Genomic DNA, 24,077 nt, shown 5'->3' with positions numbered 1-24,077 from the left:
AGCAGACTGACGCCGGATGTCTAAACAAACTGGTGCTCTGTCTCATCTGGCTCCTGGGTTATCACCATCTATTGAGCACACCTTTCTAGGCCACTCTGAAAACTCTGGCTGTTATCATTTCCTGTAGTAACCCTGCAACAGGCTCTGCAACACCAGCCCTTTGGAGGGATCTGAGGAACCTCCAGACCTTCCTCAATCTACAGCAACATTCACAGAACACATACAACATTCTTCACTGGCAATCTGCTGTGGCCCATCACTAATTTTTACTCAACCTCAGCACAGTTACAGCACAATCCTGTGTGTGTGTGTGTAAAGTAGCAATCTTATGACCTTCCTGTGAATTCTCTGTGGGCATATGGTTAATTACTGTGGCATAGGTCACAAGTCTTATTTGTGACTCACCATACTCTAATCTAGCATTCACTCATAGAAGATGAGATTAAAATCTTCCTGTAAAGTGTCTTTCAGGAAGCACTGAACCTTTGTACTACTCACATTAATATTAAACTTTTTGACAGTGGTACAGCATGGCAAATTTAAATTATACCTGTTGTATGAATATCAGTCATGCTACTTTAATGTATGGTTGACAAACAAATCCTATTAAAATATATGCTTTACAAACACAGCTAGCAGCAAATTGAATAAGGGCTGTATGCATTAAGTATTTTGGTAATCTCAGTACAGTAGTTTTTTGAATAAGATGGCTTTAAAATCCATGTTTAGATTGCAATATTAACAGCAAACTGAAGGTGGCGATGCATACATAAGTTACCATTCTTAGGGCTTGTTAGATCAGACCAACTTCCATGTTGTCTATCATTGTGTTGCTTATAGAGGCCGGCTATCAACCAACAAGTAGGGCAGGAGGACATTCAATTTGCCCCACTGCTGCCTCCCCAGTGTCAAAATAGGGGGAAAGACTGGTATTTCACTGCATTCTGCCAAAAATGAAAATCCAGTTTAGTTATAATAGTCTGAGTCAACATGTGCTGTGGAATCAGCTGATAAAAGGATTGAGTATTAATTCATACTACAGGCAAGGAATGCCACCTTTAAATATTTCCCCATATCAAAACTTTGCAAAGAAAAAATGTTCTCTTCCATTCCTTGTACTACTTTCAACATGCTGGAAGTACCTTTTTACGAAGCATCCAAAAAGATGATATGTCCTCTGTGCTCAGTCTGCTTTGTCATCTCATTCTTGTGCATAAGTACCTCAGTGTGACTTTGAATCCAGTTCATACTCCAGCCAGAATAAGACGAGGATTGTGCTTTTGAATTTAGAATTTAAAGTTTAGTTATATGTCACATTGTTCTAACCCTTGTCTCCTGTTGTACTGGTATATGTCATAGATTATCTGAATTCTTTGTTAAAGTGTATGTGTACCTTCAAGTCAGTTTTTGACTCCTGACAACTGCCTGGAATAGTCCCTGCTGTTTTCTTGGCAAGATTTCAGAAGTGGTTTGCCATTGCCTCCTTCCTAGGGCTGAGAGAGTATGTTGGCTCAAGGTCATCCAGCAGGCTTCATACCTTAGGTGGGACTAGAACACACTGTCTCCCGATTTCTAGCTTGATGCTTTAACCACTGCACCAAACTGGCTCTTGTTAAAGTACAGACATGATTTTATTTGTGGCATTTGATATCTTTACTAAATAATAATAAGGGCAGTCTTAATTACATAACCACTTTAGGGAAGCCTTTGCCAGAGAATCTAAAATCTATGGACATTGTAAGAGGACAGCTGCATTAGTCTACAGTAGCCAAAAATCAGAAGTTTGATAATGCCTTTTCAGACTTACAAATGTAATTAAAAAGTGAAAGCTTTTGTGAGTGACAGCTCACTTTGTCAGATGCACAGAGTGGCTAACCTAGTATTGCATTAAAATCGGGATGAGCCAGAGGGGGGGAAAGTTTGTGTGGGGGGAGATAGAGTGGTTCTGCAGATGCAGGTTGCATGTGAAACAGGTTAAAAATGCCTTATCTATTAACAGTTGTAATGTGTCCCTACTTCAAAAGATTTCAGGCTGTCTCTGAAGGTCTCAACAAACACAACACATTTTAACATACTACAGTTGATTGGGTACTTATCATCTGTCTTACTTGTAACCTGTATCTGCATAACTACCCTGTCTTCTATCTTCTCCTCTCCCCCTCACCCCATCCCAGTTTAAATCCTACAGTACATCAGTCCAGTCACCAGACTCCATCTGATGAAGTGAACTCATGATGTAGCTCACAAAAGCATATGCCTTTTCATAAAATTATGTTACTCAGAAAAGGTGCTGTCAGACTCCTCCTAATTTTTAATATTGATACAATATCTGAAGGCCAGATGTTTTACTTTAAGAAGACATGTATATGTTAAATAATGGTGAACAATATTGGTGGGGTTCATACATCACACATACTAACCCAGGGTTTTCAAGATATGTTTTGTTGAGCAAGTCATTATGGTCTGATTAGTACGAAGTATTAGGTCATAATAAGTGAAATCATGTATTACAAAGCCAAAACCAAAGAAACCACATTATGATTTAGCACTGAATTAGACAATTGTGGTAGTTCAAGATCCTTTGGTCAACACTGGTTTACTATTGTGGTAGCAATTGGAATAGGCAGTGGAAGGGAGTAGGCCAGTCAGTCTTATCTCTCTGACCAGTATTTTGCACATTATCTTATCGTTCTCATATGTCCCTTTTATGCTTGTCCTTCTGCATTCTTAACAATCATATCTCTCTTGCTGTCTTGGAACTGTGGAGTAGATAAAACAACAGCCAGCAATAAACGTGTGGTTGAGTGTGTTCATTTCATGCATACACAATGCAAGCTGTTTGATCTGCAGGAGCTGTTCAGCACCTGGTGTGTAACAGTTTTGTCTGAATTATGTAGATTGGCAGAAAGGAGGGCATTTAGGACATATGGTTCGCTTTTAGAATAGGGGTTAGGAGTGGACTGGATGATCTTTATAAATCTTGCCCAAACCTGGACAAGGGAGCGCAGCTCATATATTCAGGTAGGATATATAAAATGTATGCATGATAACATACCTTTCTTAATCCAGATAGATAAATATAAAACTATCTGCAATGTTGTGCAGTACATTATGTATGCACATGCATATTACATAAGCTAACAAGTGATCTGCAAATATTGTCCACAAGGTACATCAGACATATAATCTAATCAACTCTCTCAATAATCACATATTCTATACAGAAGGGATCAATAGGGGTAATAGTGCACCTATTGTAAAGGAGGTGAAATGAATATTATTATCAGCACCCAACTCCTGTGTAAGAACTGATTTCCAGAAGCAGAAAAAACAATCTTATCTCAAATGCAAGCTACAAATATACCATAAACTCTGGCAAAAAATAAATCCACTGTACAAGTTCATTAAAAATGAGGTTTAATTTGTTCCTAGCTAGCACTGATAGCTGCCACAAGTAGGAAGGGTAGCGGCAGTAGAGGAAAAGTGGGGGAAGGAGAGTGGAGCTATTCTACATCATGGTTTACCTCTGTCTGACCAAACTGCGTACCACGCTGTGGTGCACCACGAATTAGCATGGAGTCCCTGCCCGTGCTGGTTTCTATAAGGCCAGTCATGGGACACTCATATAACTATGCTATGGCTGGGAGCTTGGAAGCTCTTGGCAGCTATAGAGACAAAATGTAGACAATTCAGTGACACTGGTGAGGAAAGAGAAGAAAACCCTGCCCAGCTGTAGTCCTTTAGAGTCCCCAAATTCCTGCTTCCCCTTCAGTGGCACACTCCAGTCTGGATCAGCCTCGTGTTCCCCAACCTGGTGCTCTCCATTTGCTAGGGAACCTCTGTTATTGCTAGCTGGCTGAAGTAATGGGAGCTGTAGTCGAACAAAGATGGAGAGGGCCAAGGTGGGGAAGGCGGGTTTGTAGGTATTGATCTCTTGGGATTTTGTAGAACAAGCCAATTCTTCAACCTCTTCTGATTTTCTTTCAGATGCGTTCACAAGCTTCCCTTGGGAGCTCTTCTCTCCAGAAGTCATAGCACAATCCTGTTCGAATCTGGCGGGTTGCACCGCGCATCCGTCTTGGCATCAGCTTCCTTAAAGAACGTAGTTGTTGTAGCTGCTGCAACGGACAGGCGGTGAAAAAGGAATCCCTCCCCACCCTCGCTTTTGGAAAAGAGCGCGTCCGCTTCTGGCATGGCTTTTGAAGAGCCGGGCCTCCAAATGCAAGGCGAGCACCCAAGGGTGCCTTCCTTTCCCGAGCCGCCTAACTCCTTCTCAAGTGACGTTGCCCGAAAAGGGGCTGCTTGCCGACCAACCCCCCGGCGGCCAAAGGCGGCGGCGGCGGGTGGCGCGCAAGAGATAAAAAGGCGCCGCGGGGCTCTGCTGGGCGCGAGCTTCTTATCCCCGGGAGAGTCGTCGTCGTCGTCCTTCTGCCGCTGCCGCTGCCGCTGCCGCCGCTGCTCTGCCCCCCTTTCGGCACCGAGACGAGCATTCGCCTTTCTGCAACGCCTCCCTCGCCTCCATCCCGTTAGGAGTCTAAAGTCATGTTGCACTGGGGCTACGAGGAAGACAACGGTGAGGAAGAGAGCTGGTGGCTCTCTGGGGGAATAGGTACAGGGGGTGGGCTGTCGGGAGACCGTGCCCGAGGGCCAGGAAAGGTTCTGCTCCCGCTGGTGATATTGTTACAACCATCACCACCATCATCCTCAACATGCGCACAGTTCTTTCCTTCAGTTGGGATGGGAAAAGGTGGGAGCGCTTCCTTCCTAGGCCGATGTGTCTTCAAGCCACTTCCACTAGACGTGCAACCTCTCTCTCACATTACTCGTGTTTCCTTAGGAGCAAGCCTACCTTCGAATGTAATGGGATTTACTTCCAAAAAAGTACGCATAGAATTTATTACAACCGCGGAAGGAACATCTTCGCTTAGAAGTCTGTGCGTCTTTCTTTCTTTCTTTCTTTCTTTCTTTCTTTCTTTCTTTCTTTCTTTCTTTCTTTCTTTCTTTCTTTCTTTCTTTCTTTCTTTCTTTCTTTCTTTCTCATTCATTCATTCATTCACTCTCTCTCTCTCTCTCTTCCCCTCTTCCTCCCTCCCTTCCTCCCTCCGTTATTCTTTTGGACTCCTTTCATATCCCTTTGGAAGGCATACTCCTAAAAGATTTGTAGAAGTGTAGTTGCATTACTTTTCATGAGTTGGAGTACATTTTCTCAAGTTTGGATTAGATGAAATTTCTCAATCATAAATTTGAAGCTGCAGATTTGAGTGAAATGTAAAAAAATATTTTTAAAAGAATATTACATGACAATTTATCTTTTTTTCATACTCAGTTATCTTTACTTTTTTTTAAATCATCTATAATTTTGGAGGTAAAAGGAGAGACCTCCAGTGATCTCCAATGATCTATGGGAAGAGTAAATCACAAGACATATTAAATTGCTCCAATACTGTAGAAGGATCAAAGGATCCTGATTTTTAAAATCATGCTTACTGTTTTGCTCCTAATAAGAGAAAGAAACAGCAGGCACATTGTGCATATGAGCGGCTTTGGCGTATTTAAGAGTATATATTCTTGAGATATGCCAAGTGAGGTAACAAGGCAGTTTATTGATCTCACATATTTTGACTTCTTTTTTGCTATATATAGTGTTGAGTTAATAATCATAATTAATATTTTTCTTCCATATAGAGTTGTATTAATGATCTTTGTACTAAATCTCAAGGTCCACGGTTTGTACATTCTGTGTTTCTGTTCTATCATGTCTCTATTAAATTAAAATTAATTTCAGGGTGGGGGAAGTATTAAAATGAGTTCACAGAGGTACTTAAAAGTACATTTTTGTCCAGCTCCAGTTCTTATGTCACGTGTGAACTTTGTTCATGTTGGACTGCAAAAGAAAAATCAAATGCGTAGTCTGGACAATACAGCTTTTTAGTTACTTTTATGTTATAAACAAAGTAAATAAAAACATGGCACAGTTAGAGTTGTTGAAACCTGAAAGTGATTTTGAATAATGTGAAAGGGATAAATGAAGGATTTATGAAATATTTATGAAATATCATTCTGATATTAATATACTGTCACCTACCTTCAAATGCTCTTTCTGTAAAGGCACCTTTGATCTTTCCAATTTAGATAAACTTGGTGTGTTCTAAGTTTCTGGGTGTTTGGATGATGAGTTTGGAACAACTCTGATTTTGTATACTCCTTTACTCCCTGTGATAGGCAGGATTCAGTAACAGATTTAGGAAGACTTTTTAAAATGTACCATTTCTTACTCAGAGTGTATGTACCACAGTAATACAGATAGCGAAAGACTTCAGTTTGTGTTGCTGTTGTCTAATCTCGATGCTACAGCAGGCTGGATGACGTCTGTTTAGCAAGCAATGCATCAAAGATAATCTTACAGAACTTTGTGTCCTGCTTCATATGGAGGAACCTAGATAAGTTCTTCGAAGGCTGGCTATTACATCTGAGAGGTACTGCTTCTGCGGACTAAATAGATGGATGATAAACATCAAGACTATCCAATAGTTAACATGTCAAGCTCAATTTGGTTTCACTGTCAGTAGGGGCTCCACTTCTAATACAGTGGAATTCCTAGCTTTGAGAACCTAACAACATCAGAGCTCTATAAAACATCTTGTTATTACCAGTGACTCCAGCTGTGTTGTTCTAAACATGCAAACACACAAAACAGTTCTGGAAGTTCCACATCAACTTCCTATAATGAGAATTTTTTTATTACTTAGGAGGTGGCTACCTCCTGGGAGGTAGATTTGTATTATTAGCCCAGACAAATAATCACTTGTATACATTTTTCCATACACATTTATTCTTGTGAGATAACATTCTCATTGTAATTACACAGAATAATGGGTTAGAGTAATAGTTTTCATGCTTTCATTGAATTAAAAAGGTTGGGGTAAGCCATTCTGCAATTACTAAACGTTATTATCTTGTGATCTCTTTCAGTGAACACAATGGAAATTCCTCTTGAATAAAATCTGCATAGGGTTGCCCTCTAAATCAGCATGCTGGCATTTAAGGCTTGGTAAATTTAAAGCATTTGGTGGGCAGAGGTTGCCTACCCCTAATTTGATGTACCTGTGCAAGCATAGAAATTATTTCAGCAATCAGTTCAATAAGCTTTGCAGTGGTAAGAACGTTATTTTGTCAGTCTTGATACTGAATGATAAATGTTAAGTGACAGAAATGATCTTTGAGGAATGAAAAACGATATTCTGTAGCTGACTCGTTTTAGAACTAGAATTTGACACTGCATATATGGTATGAAACAGTACAAAAGATAATCTTGGTGGGACAGAAATATGGTTGACGTAAAACAGACGGTGTGTCCCAGACATGATAAAAGACATGATACTGTTTTTTTCTCCAGAATTAGAAGCAGAGAAGATTGAGATATTATTTTCTTAGAGTAAGGGACTTTAGGCAAGCCAATATCTCTCCATGTCATCTATCTTGCTGAGCTCTTGATGAATAATTTTGAACAATTATTGGATTAGATTCCTGATGAACTTTGACTGATCTAAAATGCTAAGTGTGAATGGGATTTTCCATCTTAGCAAATACAAAATATAGGCTTGAGAATTTCATAACCTTCTCCCTATGATTACTTGATAAGCCAAGTGGAATATTTATTTATTTTTAAAAAATTGTATGGCTACCCATCTAAAAACACAACTCTGGGCAGCTCACAACAACAATAAAACCCAGAACTATAAAAAGCATAAAACCATAAAACTATAGAAGTTCATTTGCCTCTCATGCTAAAGAGTTGAAGCTTTTTGAAGTACTAACCCAATATATTCATCATATATCTGTAGATTGGATAGAATCAAGTCAGTTTAGTACCTTACGCTCCTTCATAGTTTTTCTGAAATTTCAAAGAGAATCAAGGTGTCTGTGTGTAATAAAATAGAGATCTCTTGTGATTAAAATTCTATGAAGGAATCTTGTGATCAGATAGAAATCTTGCCTTGCACACTGGTAGATTAATTGAAAACTTATTGCTGGAAAATGTTATGAACTATTTCAGGGGAATGGAAAAAGTGTAGAATGGGTGCACATTTTTTGTTGGCTTGAGGGCTGGATTACACTTTGCAGCATTTCAAGAACTGAACTCCAAAATAGGCAGGATCAGTCTTGGTTTTGGGGGGGGGGGTTAGGATTTTTAAAGGCTGAAGTCGGTTCCTTGATCATCTATTTTATCCATTAATAATGAAAAAAAGAAAAAGGTCCCAAATTTTTGGTACTACCCCCAAGGGCATAATGGCGAGCTGTTTTTGCATTCCTCCTATAGGAGATCTAAACTTAAACCAAATCCCAAGTTTGGCCAGAAGCATTTCTGACAACAGAAATACCAGAAGCATTTTTTGTTATTCCTTCCCTAATGAAGATTTCTTAACTAAATGAAAGAGAATAACAACCATCCTTCTACAACCTAGTGCTTTTCACTTGTGTTGATCGGCTATTTCAGAGTTAGTATGACTGTCACTCACTTGGTATATTTTCAAGTAACATTTCATATTATGGCTACTGTGTAAAGCTGATCTAAATGCCAGTTATCCAAAATGTTATTAATACCAGTAGCTGGAGGTATATCTATGATGTAACTAACAGATATCTCTTTTCCCAAGGATTGTATAACTATTGTTTTATGATGTTTTGTTTTTGTTTTTGTTTTGCTATCATAACATCAAAATGCCTAACATTTTTACCACCTTATAATTCTTTCATTTCTTTTGAAGAGAGCTGGGACAATTAAAATAATATAACATGTATATGCATTTAAAATGCTGAGGATTTCGGTTCTTTTTTTATGCTCAAGACTGGTATTTGTGAAGTTTGGTACTTCTAACATTTAACTTCTGATTTAAGGAATATGTTCATATCTCATAATTCTAATTTTGCATCTGTGATAATAACTGATAGACTGAGATCTGGTTGTTTAGGAGCAAGTGGCTCAGATATCTGAGGGCAAAAAGTGGACCATACCAGTTCTGATGGCAACTTAGGAAATCACATTGTTACCCTCTTCTACCTGTGGAAAAACTGTACATAAACTGTAGGTACCAGTGAGATGGCTGCATTGTTTTTTTTCACTCTGAAGTGCAATTTTTAAAATTGTTGTTAGAGTTTCCCATATGCAGTCCAAAGTGGTACAGTGTAGTCTACCACCAGATTTCCACCTTGCTCTGTTGCATGTATAAACCAGTTCTGACCCTTCTTCTGTGACAGTCAAGTATTCTCTTTTCAACGTGACCATGCTGTATCAAGTTTGGAGATCAGTATGTAGGCTTCCTAAGCTGTGTTTAATTCCCTGGATTCTCTAGGCAGCGCATCTTCTTCAATCTTATCTGAAACTTTGATGAGCCAATATTAATCTCTATCTCTGAATAAAGCACTTTCTATGTTTTTATGATACTGAACCAAAATAAAGCATTATAGTTGTGTGAATGACAGATTAAATCATCTAATGGGTAAATGTTCTCTGAATCTATTGCATGTGTGTTAATTTCAGGTGTTTGCTGCATTCCTAATGACCAGAATGCCTGGAAGTAGGCAGAAAATGAACAACTCTAATGTTCTAACCTGCATCCTTGGGTATTCAATTCATTAGAATTAAGATATTTGTGGGGAGGGCTGTCTTTCAGCTCACCAAAGATGACTGGGTGGTGTACTTTCCATCCCTTTAAATCCAACCATTTTTAATAATTTTTTTTTTAAAAGAAAAATAAGAAAATCCAGGTAGGTTCTTGTGCATTTTCTTATATGACAATTTCTTTGTTTGTCTGACTGTACCAAATGATATTCTGTAAACAATGTTTTTACTGCAATGTATTCTAGGACCTACTCATTGGAAGGAAGTTTTCCCCATTGCTAATGGAAACCGTCAATCTCCCATTGATATTCAAACTCAAGAGACCAAATATGACCCCACCCTGCGCCCTCTCAGCCCCAGCTATGATCCTTCCTCTGCTAAAGTCATACTCAACAATGGACACTCCACCAGTGTGGAATTTGATGACACTGAGAATAAATCAGGTTTGTTTCCTAGTAAATCTAAGTCTGCTTCACTGCAGACTGAATGTTCTATAACTAACTAACTTTATCTAAATTATAAGGCAGCTATTCTCCAGAGAAGATCCTTTTACCTTATCATCTGAGTGGGTTTCAGTTAGTTGCAGTTACCTAAATATGTCTGCCTTCAGATAGGCTGTCCACATCTTTCTTGAATATGATTTTGTCTGATTGGCTGCAGAAAGTTGGACAGCTTCCTAAAAGCCCTGTTCAGGTGGGCTAAATTCCTTTCTCAAACATTGCTTTCTCTCCCTCTTCAGTATAATTAGTGTTTTTGTTTCCTGTTGCTCTCATTTCATGGGAAAGTTCAGATTTCTTGCTTGCTTTTTTTTCCCCCTCTGTAGAGTGAATAGCAATGTTCAGGATAGTTATTTCGAATCAGAAAATAGCGTGCGGGGAAAGTGCCGGCCCTCTAGTGTTAAGCTGGATCCCCCAGCAGTAGTTTTAACATTGAGAGATCCAATTGGTGTTTTCTGCATCAGTTTATTTTGGCTTTCAAGTAGTCCAAAGGAATGTTTAAGCATTAAAAATGTCCTACTCTCTATTTAATAATAAGAATTATCATTATTGTTTATAGTGCTGAGTGGGGGTCCACTCACTGGAAATTATAGGCTGCGACAAATCCACTTCCACTGGGGACCTAGTGATGACATTGGTTCTGAACATGCCGTGGATGGAGCAAAATTCGCAGCAGAGGTAAAGTACTCCTCTGAACTGTCCTAAAGCAACAGGATTTACTTGTGCAGCATAATTAAAGCTGTCCTTTCTGAGATGACTGTTGTATAAAGCACTGGTGTGATTTCAGCAGCAAAATCATTATTCATTTGTAATGGTAAATTTTACTACAGGACTGGTTGCATTCATTTAGTGATATGTGCCGACAAAAAATGTATTTGGTCAGGTTCAAGCAAAATAATTTAATGCTATATGATGAATTTTATTATTTAAGTGGGAAATTTGTAGTTGTTAATGTATATTTTAGAATTTAAAACTAGCCTGGCCTGGAAATTTTTACTGTAACTTGTATGTTGATCATATCTTTGGTAGTAAATTCCATGGATTTCCATGGAAATTACTCCCAATCACTTCTGCTTAGAATTGCACATCAGTGTTTTGGAGTTTTTTTTTAATTAAAACCTGTGCCTTTCATTATTCCTGGATGCCGTGAAAAGTGCTTTTGGTGTGTGCTCAGTAACGTTTTCATATTGTCTTTTATTTATGTGTTCTGCACACTGTGTTTTCAGCCATTATGCTTCTGGTGCACCTGTGCTTTGCTCATTGTGGATTTATTTTCTCTGTTTGCCACATGTCAGTGGACACTGAATTTTTTAAAGGAATGTACCTTTTGGCAAATAGAGGCGGACGAACATGGAGAGCTACCCTGCCTTCTGACTCTCACACACATAGGCGCTATGGATGCAAATCTTCCTTTAAAATATTCCAGTGTTCACTGTCTAGTGACATGGTAAAATACAGGGAAAACATCTGCTGTGTAAAACGTGGAAGCCCTGGAATTAATCAGCTCTTTGGGTTCACGTTGATGAACATCACAACAAAGGCAAAACTATACTGCATATTATTTTCTTCCTTGGGAATTGCTATTCTAAAACATCCTCATACACTGAAAATATAACTAGCATTCTAATGATGAGAAGAGGCTCTGAAATAATAGGGCTTGACTCAGTCTTTTGCATTTAAGTTCCAAGATCTCCATTAGGCACAATAATTTCCTGTTTCCCTCCTTTTCACTTCACTTCTCAGCACATGGGAAGTATGTACAGGTCTCAAAGTGGCCTTACATTTTACTATGCTGGATAAGCAGCATAAATTTGCTGCAGGATAATGGGGGGTCAGTTAAACCTCTGGGAATGCCTAACATATAGATACTAAGTCTTCCCATTTATATTTTTCATAGTATGTCTGTCAGAGAGAGGTTTCAGAGAGTGAAATAGACTAAAATAACTTCTGTTGATGTTTTCTCAAAAGCAAGAGAAACAACACTATTTCCCTGTTGGCTGATTTTTGGTCCCCCGGATGGGCTTGAAACCACGCTGGGTGGAGATGAAGCCTGGTGCATCTGGGTGGAACCAAATTCAAGACTGTAAATGTTCTTTTTTGATAATACTGTAACAATTCTCTCAGATGAAAGGTTTAGTCTAGTTACAACCTCTGCCAATTTATTTTAATGTGTTTTCCATGTTGAAATGGAATGGCAAAAATGCCAAATGGAAGAGACATTATTAATAAATTACATTTTCAAATTATTGCTTTTCCCAACATAAGGTCCTCAAAAAGTATAAATGGCTTCTTCCCTTCTAACATTAAGAGGGAAACTTTTCAGTGTTTTTTTTAATATTTCTGAAATGGAATATTAGTTTGAAATAGAAGCACATGTTTGTCAGTACTGTAATGCAAGAACTGAAGATTCACAGAAATAATTTCCTTGATAAAATAAAGCAAGGTGGAGAAATGGCTAAAATTACTGGGGGGGGAAATCAGTTGGGGGAAATGACATTTGCAGTGTTTAAAGACTTATGTTTTTCACAGGAACCAGGTGAGATGGAATATAACGAATTAATAAGAGGTGCTTAGAAAACAATATGTTCCAAAACAGATATATAGCTGGAAAAAAAATAAGTTCCATCTAAGAAACCAAATGGAAGGAGAAAATATCTAGGAATGTTTAGTCAGTTTAAAAAGTTTTCCCTGTGCTGATTATAAACGTCTTCGAGAACCCACTAGAAACCCTACTGATTTTGGAAAAAAAAGACCCTTTTAGAGAGAGAGTACCAGGCTGACCATATGGGTGGAGACATGCCCAGAGGATCAGTAAATAGGTGTTCAGTGTTGAGCCCCACGAAGAAAAGGCTCTTTGGCTCAAGAATGCACCTCTGCCAAATTGGCACATGCAAGAAGAAAGAGCTGCTCTGCAGACAGAAGACAACACAGTTCCTCTGGCAGATGATCTCAGTGGATCCAAAGTCCTATTAAGCTGAGGCAGCCTACCGCCTGGACCCAGGTGTTTTCCACAGGCTGCGATACAGGAGTGCTGATGATGATGCATAAAAGAAACAGGCCTTAAAAGATTTCTCCAACAAGCTGTGGTGCAAGAGCGGTGGTAAGACAAGATACATACATCCTTTAAAAGAGAAGTCACAGGCCATTGGGAATGGGCCTCCCCCACAGTGTTTCAGAGTTTACTCGTGTCCTTTCTTGTTTGTTATTTTCCATTAATCTGCAATAAAAGCCATTCCTGTTGAAAGCATTTGTTTCCTTTTTATAAAATGTTCATAATATTTCAGAAGATATATTGTCCAGCTTTTAAAAGTGTGTGTGTTGACCTTAAGTTCCAGAATCCAGATTTAGTGAACTGAGCCATCAGAACTCCTAGATTTTATTCATAATAATACTTTGCACTTACAAAGCAGCTTTCCTGCAAGGATGTTAAAGCCCTCAATCCAGTGTGTGTGTATGAGGATTCCTGAGGGAAAAATGAGGGTGGGGGCATAGCCTGGGGGGAGGGACTGGCATGAGGACCTGCCACAGACTGTATTATTATTTTTATAAACATGCCCCAAACTAGGACTGGCTAGAATGGATCTTCAGCGCTTTGGACCAACGCGTGTGGAGCTTCCAAAGGACTACATACATCAAGATGGCTTTTGGCTACTTGTAAAAAAATAATAACTTAGCCCCCAGTACTCCATCATGTGTTACAGACTCCTGTCTAACTTCATTAAGTGATTATTAATTGTACTTGCGTTCTTGCTTTTCAGCTTCATGTGGTCCATTGGAATGCAGATAAATACCCCAGTTTCGTTGAAGCTGCTCGGCAATCTGATGGATTAGCAGTCATGGCTGTTTTCTTAAAGGTAAGGAAATAAAATGATTCTGTTTCATTTCAAAAGTAGGAAGCAAAAGGCCAAACTATTGTTTAGCACATAATTCTGCCTGTCAGGGTGAGGAACATTTTGGTGGCTGACAGCTGGACGTAATGGCTTCCAGGGGAATGAGAACCACAATGGGTAGCCCCATCGTTTGTAATTTGCACCAATTAGGGTGATGGAGTCAATGGCTTTTATAGAACCTCCAGCTCAAGAATTTTGTGATCCCAAGTGGATGTGTGAAATATTTTTATTCTGGTTTTATTTGGGGAAAATGGGATTTTCTCTTTTTAAAAAACAAGCCTCATTTTACATTTACTCTACAGTTTTTAGTATTTCCTGTCTCCAAATATTGAGAAATCAAAATTTGTCAATACAGTTGGGAATAGTTTCAGATGACACAATGGATCACCTTGGGGGGTGCCAATCTCTTTCCCCACCACCACTTACATGTATGTATTAGCCAAAAATCATTTGTATTTTTTTTTCTTAAGACAAATACCTGAAGGATCTATGTGGTGCTTTAATAGATACATATACTATATGAAATCTGGAAAGCAAAGTATTTATTTTCCTAATATCTAAGGAGGAAAAACTTCCTGGATGCAGTTTCCTTCAGAGGAATGTTCATTCGCATTCACCTCATTATTCCAAAAGAGCCTTCAAGAAGATGTTCTTCTCCAGAAATAATATCTACAGAGTTCTACCATACAATCCATACAAGTCTATTCAGAAGTAAAACTTATTGGAATTGGTGAAGCTTAGACCCTGGTTAGTGTGTAGTGGATTGCACACTTGCAATCAGACTTCAATAGTAGTGTCATAATTATAGAATAGCTTCCCATAAAACCTCTTGTTTTTCTTAGGCATTTTGACATTTTAAACACTAGAATTTTCTTTTATATACCATGGTTATTTTTTTAAAATATATCTTCTTAAGATGTTTATTTTTCTCCTTTTTAAATTTTTTTTTTAAATATTCCACATAACTGTAACCATTCTGCTTGGAAAAGTTAATGATAAAAACCAATAAATAAAGTTTAAAACCAATAAAACCATTTTCCCTCAGCAAAAGAAATGACCGTACATTTATATTTACAGTTGGGTGAATGCAATTCTCAGCTGAAAAAAATCACAGACCAACTGGATACCATTAAAGTGAAGGTAAGGCAGACCAGGTTCCAATACTGTATATTCTTATTGGGCTTGAACCATTTCAGATAATAAAAGGCATACCTGTCTATACTTTTTGTTACCTCACAGAGTTCTGGAAGTGTGGAACACACAGCATTAGACAGAGAAGATTCCACAAATATGAATGATGAATCAGGACACTAAGTCTACATGTTTACTTTCCAGTTCCCCTCAGTTGTTTTAATACAGTACTGTGTAATATTTTCTAGGGTTGTCCATACAATCGAAGTGCTTTAAACCTCACACAAGCACACTGTCTCTTGCCATTTACAGGTAGTCCTCGTTCAGCAATCACAATTGGGACTGGCAACTCAGTCATTAAACAAAGCAGTTGCTAAGTGAAACCATGATTGTGCTTATGATTTTACTTCAGCTTTTCCTTGCTTTACAGACCTGCGAAGGTCATAAATGCAAGGATAGATCACAAGTTACTTTTTCGTCACTGTCGTAACTGCAAATGTCACTATACAAAGCAGTCCTAAATGAGGACTACCTGTACAAGCATTTAGGGCTACCAGATCTTGGCAGCAAAATCTGGACAACCATTGGGTGGCAGCAGAGATGATACAGAAAATCCTAATTGTGTCCTCTAGTGATTGTCTATATATTTGCAGCCCAGATTTGGTAGTCCTACAAGCATTAGAATTTGAGAAAGGGCAACTAGTGTTGGGAATGAGCTGTAACTATGTGTAAAGAACCATAGGATAAATCTCTCTAAGCTCATGGAACCAAAAGTGGAGAAGGAAAAGTATATCCTGGAGGCAGGAAGCCTGTCATAGAAGGAAGAATCAACAGAGGAAGTTATATGCCACACTTATTAGCAATGAGGATGAAGGGGACATTTGCTAATTCCTTCCATCCTTCCTTCCTTCAGGGTAAACAGCACAGGTTCACCAATTTTGATCCTTCCTGTCTGCTCCCTCATTCTCTGGACTACTGGACATACCTTGGGTCTCTCACAGTCCCTCCCCTTCTTGAGAGTGTCATTTGGATCGTTCTTAGGGAACCTATAAGTGTTTGCTCTGAACAGGTATGTTTTGCCTCCAAGCAGAGGCAATGCTTTCTCATTTGAAACCTCTCTTTTTAAAGGAGTTCTCATATGAATATCTGCCATTTATTGTATTCTGATATTAGGAGATTACATTGATCACCTATTAAAATCCAATGTTCTCCATTCAGATAGTCATGGAGAAAATCTGTCTATGTGGTTGCTAAGAGTCAACACCGACTTGATGGCACATAATCAATCAATCAATCAATATTAACCATTAAGGTGCAGACATAATTAAGAGCCCCTGTTTTCTCTTTCAGTTCATCTTATTTAGGTGGCTTGCCAAAATTGTGAAGATAGTAAAGGTGTGCCTGAGCCTTATACATATTCAGAGTGCTTAAATGTTACAATGCAAATTACTAAATACTGTATGTTACGTTTGATCTTTATAAATATTATGTAGGCACTGTTTCATAGGTCATCATTCATTGACCATGTGGGCACATCTTCAGTTGCTGAGTATGTCTTTGTGTGCTCAGTACACAGAAACTAATTTGCTGATAAAAAAGCACAGGTTTATATCAAGATGTCACCAGGAAGAAAATTATGTACACTTGAAGTAAGTTTTGGCATTAAGGTATTAATTATTGCTGCATTTTGTACCTTTTTCATCCACAGCTGGCTAAATTTCGCAACCTCCTGTGCACTGGTGAGGGAGAGAATGCCTTTTGCATGCTGAAAAACTTCAGACCACCACAGCCTTTAAGGGGGCGGGAAGTAAGAAGAAATTAAAGGAAAGATAATTTGCAGTAGTAGTTGACACTGTTTTGGATGCAAAACCCATTTAAAATATTGCCCTTTTTTAAAAAAAATGCATTTTAATTTGGAGGCAATGTTTTTCATTTTTAAAGTGTAGGAATTTTGATAGACTTGAGAATAGAATAGAATAGAATAGAATAGAATAGAATAGAATAGAATAGAAGAGAAGAGAATAGAATAGAATAGAATAGAATAGAATAGAATAGAATAGAATAGAATAGAATAGAATAGAATAGAATAGAATAGAATAGAATAGAATAGAATAGAATAGAATAGAATAGGACAATTTTCCCACTACAAACATAAATCCCAAATAAAAACATAGAGCTTCTGTAAAATGACAGTAAATGCAAAGTATATGGAAATAGTGAGAAGATAAGGAGAAATAGGACAGGGACTAAAATACCTACATCGAATTCAGGGTATAATGCTTATTTTATTGATACAATATTTTTCCTCGATTGTTTGTTTCTGTTATTTTAAATAATAGAGTTTTCTTGCGACTTGACTATGTTAGAGAGGCAAGGCATTCACTTATTATTAAGAATGTAATTAATAACATATTATTGGGATTGCAATAAATAAGATACAGTCAATCAGTTTTGTTCCAACTTGTAGGTAATAAATTAATATTGGATTTTGTGGTCTGAATGAGCTTCATGCTGTTACTTGATTGCAATGTACCATGTTAAGTGTAGTGATGAGGGTTGTATAGATATAACTTAGGGTTTGTGAATGAAATGCCCTAACTAGGGGCAGAAGATTAAATGATCTATTCTTACAGTCTGGGATTCTAGCCCTTTCTCTACAAAGCATCCTAGGAATTGTTGATATGTAAAGAAATTAATGAGGTACCTGACCTCTGAGTGCCATCAATGGGAAATGATTCAGCTGATTAGACAGAAAGCAAGAATGGGGACTCACTTTAAAAAAAAAAATCCAGAGAACTGAGGACATAATGATGTCAACATGTTTGTTTTTAAAATCTTTTTATCAGAGATGACATGGGTTTTTGATTCCATTCAGAAGTGCAGCTTGGATAGATATGTGCTTGCTGAATTATATAATCTGTATGTTAATGTGTGGGTATTTGTAAATAAGGCTGTGAATTGAAACCGTTTGGAGACGGCATTGTTTCATTTTTTAAAAAACTAGAGTTCTTAATATTTTCATGTTATTTAAATAATTGCATAAAAGCATTGTTAAGGATTCAGAAGAAATTTTGCATCTAGCAAGAAGGAGTAAATAAAAGATTATTGATTTATGCTCTTACATTATATGATTTTTAAAAAATAGTTTATTGACAATAAATTAAGTTTTCCTCTAACAGTGTGTTTAGCAGTTATTTCAAATAAAAGTTAATTGTTTTAATGTTTTGAAACTTACATGTGTTTAAATTGATTTTTAAATTTGCACATGTGGAAAGATAAGCTAGTTGCTCTTAGTTTAGAATTTGCTTAAGGTGTATGAAACTGGATCCAATCTTAAACTATGTCTTAAATGGGATTAAGTTTAATTTTACAATTAAATTTAAAAACCTAATGTAATACATGGCTACTTAGAAGTTATTTTCCTTGTTTTTGGTTGAGATTACATCCATAGATGACTATACATAGGATTTTAGTCTGAGAGTGTCATTCTAGTCACATTTTTCTGCAAAGCTTCCACTGAATGTAATGGAGCTCACTTCAGCACAGACGTCCATAAATGCAGATAGCCTTGATCTGAGTTTTCTTCCAGTACTGCATAAACGCAGTTATGCAATTTTCACATTAATGTGAAAGTGGGTGGGGCCAATCAATTAACCCAAAAGAGGGCTAGATAGAACTCTCAAAAATATACTGTAGTCAATACATAGGGTTTAACTCTTTCCATTCACGTATGTCACGGAAAGTGCTGATTGTGGGTTCAGTTAACCTCCCTCTTTCCCCAGGTCAAAAAGAAGCTGTAGAAAAACATGTCTCTCAGGGAACCCCATTGTTATGATTTTAAGGGGAGTAAAAAATAGAGAAACAGGTGGGAGCAGGGTAAGATGACCCCTGCCCTGAAGCCCTTTGCAATGACACTGGCCATGCTACTTCCACTGTGTCTGTATCTTCTATGCAAACAAACAAATGGATTAATTATATCAGGACTTTTTACATTAACATGTTTTTCTCAATCATTATTCTGAACTGGGTATGATAGTACTTTGTTAATTTAGGATGAATAAAACTCAACAGATAATGAGGCAAAAAAATAAAGGATTTATGGTACTGTACTGTATTTTATGGAGGCAGAAGTTTCTTTTTAGCTTTTTCTAACCAGTAGGTGTCATTATAAGCAAAGTAACATCAAGATGTGATCTGAAACCCTTAAAACGATTTTTAGAGGATGAAAGAGCTACAGTTTTGAAATAAACAAACATGAATGATTAAAATGCGACAAAGGACCTATCTATTTTTTTTTCTAGCAAATGGTAAAGCACTAAAGCAATAACTTCTGATACAAATTATATCTTTTTCCCCAAATTAGTGAATGCAAAGCAATATTAAATTTCAGTTCAATGGACTCAGAAAAATGAGAATATAGAAAATACAGATCCAATTATAGGTATTAAAGAAGATTTCAAAATCTAATCCATCATCTAAAATTGGGGAACGAAGGGGGGGGGGAGCTGAAGACTACATTTATCCTTTGAGTGATATGGCTGAGGGCCTATACTTATATTTGCATTTAATTAATTACACTACATTAGCTATGATTAAATTCAGTTAATATGACTCCTCATGTATTAAATAACATTAGATACTTTAAAACTGTAAAAAGTGCATCATGACATCACTACGTGAGCCCTCCCCTTTCATACATGCACCCCAATGACAGAAGCATAAAACCTGTAATGCACGAAACCTTGTTCTCTTTCTTAGTTTGAATCAACCTTCAGTAGAGCACACAACTAGCACTTTCTCAAGAAAGCACCCTCAAGAGAGTGCTAATCCTGTTTTTAAAGGTCAATCTATCTCTTTCAAGAGCATTAAACCTGTGTATATAAGGAACCTGCATAATACCTGACAAAGCATTGACTGGACAAAAGCCTCTGAGGACGTCAAGTATCTTCTTGATCCCGAAACCAAAGCCAAAATGGTCATAGTAGGCAGTTCCTGGTGAGCAGACAGGAGAGATGCACCCAGAGCAACCTAAAGTGGCCACCAGGAAATGGGCAGTTCCCAGCCCTGACCATATCAGCAACCATATCATCCATGAAGCACGCTAGATATGTCCATAACAAAAATTGTGTCAGAGTCAGAGGGAAAACACTATTAAACTAGAACATCTGAAAATGACTTTAAGCTGCCTTGGTTGTGGGCTGGGGATGTGAAGAAGGTGGCAGAATCAATCAATCCTTTTGCTAGCCCATGCTAGATGCATAATCAAGACAGTGCCATTCTGTAGTAAGTCAGAACAAAAACAATAGAGACAAGATACAAACCAACAGGGACATCTGCTGGGGAAGCAGTCAATGATACCCAGCATATCATTGGGATGGGTGCAATTGGGTGCCTGAAACCTCACCCCTTTTTACACGTTAAAAGTTGTGCTTGCCATTGATCTTCTGTGTGGATGGCTCTATATGCCAGTCTAGTTTTTGCCAACTCAAGGATGGATGACTGGCACTTAAACTTAGCAGTGGGAAAGGCTTGTAGACTTGGTTTTGATTTGTACAAGGATAATTTAGCCTAGGAACTGATTAGATAGTTCTCTGTCCTCTAAAACAGGAATCTGGATCTGAATTGTTACATGGATGATCAAATCACACCAAATACATCAGTCTCCTAGGATTTGATTAAGTAATGAAAAACATGATTTGGCTCTGGACAGCTGTGATCTGAGAAACATGGCAGCTATTGAGGTTATATGTATGTATGTATGTATGTATGTATGTATGTATGTATGTATGTATATTTGATTAATATATCACTTTCCTCAACCTGGTGTTCTATGACTCCCATCATCCCCAGTCAGCTACAGTGTGCATTTGAGAAGTACAAAGTTTGATCAGTAATTTGTCCAATAGTTTCATGGCTGGTAATTATTAATAACTGAGAATATGAACATATCAATGGTGAATATCAAGGATATTTGATATTGTGAGATTGCTCCACAAAAAAGTCTGAGTCTAGGCTCACAGTTTAAAGCAGTGGTTGAAAAAGCCGGTTCCACCTTTCACTACAGTGTTTGCTCAGGTTGGGAAAGCACCACCTTCAGTTTGACTGAGCAGGCAGGAGAATGAAAGGCTGCCTTGAAATTATTATTATGCTGAATCAGTTCTCCAAAACTTCCTGGAAGTTTTCTTCCTCCTAGAAAAAGTCTTCTATTTTTCTACCTCATTCTCACAGTGCATTTCATTTGTCTTTCTGATGCTTTCTGGTGGTATGTTTGAGCTTTAGCATTTGAGGTTGTTGAGGATGCTGTTGCTTCCCCCCCTCCCCCAAAATGTGTCATGTCATTCTGGACATGTGTCTTAGGATGGCTTTATGAAGTGAAAAAATCCATAGGAGAAGTTTCATATGATTTAACTGAAGCTCACGAAGCCAGTTAGGCTATAGATCAGTGTTGTCCAAACTTGGCCACTTTAAGATGAGTGGACTTCAACTCCCAGAATTCCCCAGCCAGCCATGTTTCCCAGAATTCCCCAGCCAGCCACTGCTGTAGATCAATGGGAATATGATTATACAGTTTAAACAAGAACTCTGTTCATTAGCCACTTCATAACTCACGGTTGTGCAAAAACTCCCTACCAACATTTTTTTTCTCCTTTGCAAAAGAATATATTGAAGGCATTTTGTCTCCCCATCAAATGAATTGTGGGAAAGGGGATTTGATGAAAATGTTGGCACAACACTAGTTTGAATACTGTCTCTGAAAGTGGTTTCAAGCATGATGGGTTGAAAGCCCATTTACTCATTTGCAATGAAGTATGAGAAAGAGAGCCAAATGGGTCTTTGGATGTGCTGACAAGCTAAAGCCAGCATACAACCATGTCCTTTCACTGCAATTTTAATTGCTACATTGCCAGATTCTTCAGCTGCAACTTCCACTGTAATGGTCCCAGTAGAGTATCATCATTCCCCTCTTTTAATCCTGAGAACATCAGCTTGGAGATGGATGCCTTCTCTATTTCCATCCCAATTGCATAAAAGCAGTTTGAAGATGATCAGTGATCATGCTCTAGTTTACCAACCTTGTAAAGCTGAGAACGAGAAAAATTACTGTCCTGCCCAAAGTTGTTGCAGATCTTCAAGAAACAAACAAAACCCCACCATATTTCACACAGAAGGGAAATAAATTGCTTGTGACCTCTCCTTTCTTCTACGACATTCCCTCATCTCATATATGCTGTATTTATTTGGCTATTGACTGAATGATTATGTACCATCAGGATGATGTCATCTTTTAGCAAACACATAGAGAAACTTTCTTCGGGATGATTTGTCCTCAATCTGGCCCTTCAGGTCTTTGGTCGGTGCACCCATTGCCACAGTAACTAAGTGGTCATCCTCTTCTCTTTCCTTCCACCTTTCCCAGCATTATAGGCTTCTCAAAGGAGCTGGATCTTTGCATCATGTGTCCAATGCATGGTAATTTGGTCATTTGTGCCTTGAAGCATCCCTTTCATGAACTCGCTTTCATAGAGTGTCACAGGGAAAATAATTGCCTGCATGATTCTGATCTTTGTCATATAGACACATCACAGTATCTGAATATCTTTTGCAAAGCCTTCATTGCTGCTTTACCAAGCATTAGTCTGTGGCATATTTCTTGACTGCTGGTTCATTTATTGTTGGTAGTTGATCCTAAAAGGCAGAGGTTATCCACCAATTCGATATCTTCATTGTCCATTCTCAAACTGGTTGCTGTGTCTGTTGTCATTAGTTTGGTCTTCTTTATATTTCTCATTTTTTCCACAGCTCTCTTGACTTTCATTACTAGAGCTTGCAAATCATTTGAATTTTCAGCTATCATGTTTGGCTATGTGCAAATCAAATTTGAGCAACCCCGTGAAGTAAAACTGCAAAGTTATCAAGCCAGTTTTCCTTTTGAGAGATGGATAGAACACTTGAAGCCAAGAAAATGGGACATATGGTGAGAGAAGTTTCTGCAAAAAGGGAAATGAAATATTTGCAAGATCCACAAGGGTGCAGCATTTCAGAGAAAACATTAGTTCTTTGAAATTTCAAATACACCGCAATGGAGCCAGAAATAAATTGGTTCAGCTTTCAAATATTGCTAACATAGTAAATTACAGAGATCCAGAGGTGATTTTTAACTGATACAGAATCCCTATAAAGTATCCATAGTTTGCCATCACCAAAAAAGCTGTTAGCGTTATAGCAAGCCTTTTAAAGTAGGATTGCACATCCGTATTGTGTCTTGCAATCTTAGTTTGGAAGGAGCATGATGCTTGTTCACATTCCTCACAAACTTTATTTGGGGGTCATTTAAAACATTCCTTAACTTTTCAGGAAACTGCAAACTGTTGTGATTTTTCTCTCTGTGTTGATATTGAGTTCAGCTACCTGGCAAGTATCATCTCCAGAAAACAGAACCCATTTGGTTCTTATCGGATGAGGATGTTCACCCTCTAGAGCAGTGTTTCTCAAACTTGGCAACTTTAAGACATGTGGACTTCAACTCCCAGAATTCCCTAGGCAGCAGCCAGGAGTTGAAGTCCACATGTCTTAAAGTTGTCGAGTTTAAGAAACACTGCTCTAGAGACTCATTGGGTGCTATGGCTTCAGCTTATTTTTGTCACCCCTCCACCCCCACACATGATCACACTTCCAAATTAAGGCCTGGACTGCAGCCGCCCATTTTCTTTCTCTCCTGAGAGGGATTTGAAAATATTTTCATCCCAAAATGCATATGCATCCACCCCCAACCTCAGTGATGCCAAGATGACAAACCTGTTTCACAATGGCCCAGCACAAGTTCCTTTTGTTCTTGTTTTGGAACATAGCCTGCAAGTACATAAGAGACAGAGTTGACTTGATGATGCTGTGATACATGTCTTATCACTTGCTTCTGCTTACCCCACCCTGCAGATG

General features: G+C 38.1%; 1 protein-coding gene across 1 annotated transcript; it reads left to right on the top strand.

The window, feature by feature from the left end:
- Positions 1-4,384: 4,384 nt before the first annotated feature.
- LOC103058870 (carbonic anhydrase 13) lies at positions 4,385-18,345 on the top strand. Its single transcript, XM_007432736.3, has 7 exons — positions 4,385-4,573; positions 9,868-10,065; positions 10,679-10,797; positions 13,878-13,973; positions 15,087-15,149; positions 16,054-16,209; positions 16,849-18,345. Exons 1-7 carry the CDS (start codon positions 4,543-4,545, stop codon positions 16,960-16,962), a joined length of 777 nt encoding a protein of 258 aa, XP_007432798.1. The 5' UTR covers positions 4,385-4,542; the 3' UTR covers positions 16,963-18,345.
- The last annotated feature ends 5,732 nt before the right edge of the window (positions 18,346-24,077 follow it).

The sequence above is a fragment of the Python bivittatus genome, unplaced genomic scaffold (assembly GCF_059951505.1).
Source record: "Python bivittatus isolate LINGU-HERP-01145 unplaced genomic scaffold, Pbiv_v1 ctg000590_np1212, whole genome shotgun sequence".
Classification (NCBI taxonomy): Eukaryota; Metazoa; Chordata; class Lepidosauria; order Squamata; family Pythonidae; genus Python; species Python bivittatus.
Note: the sequence above shows the minus strand (reverse complement) of the source record. Positions and strands in the feature narration are given on the sequence as shown.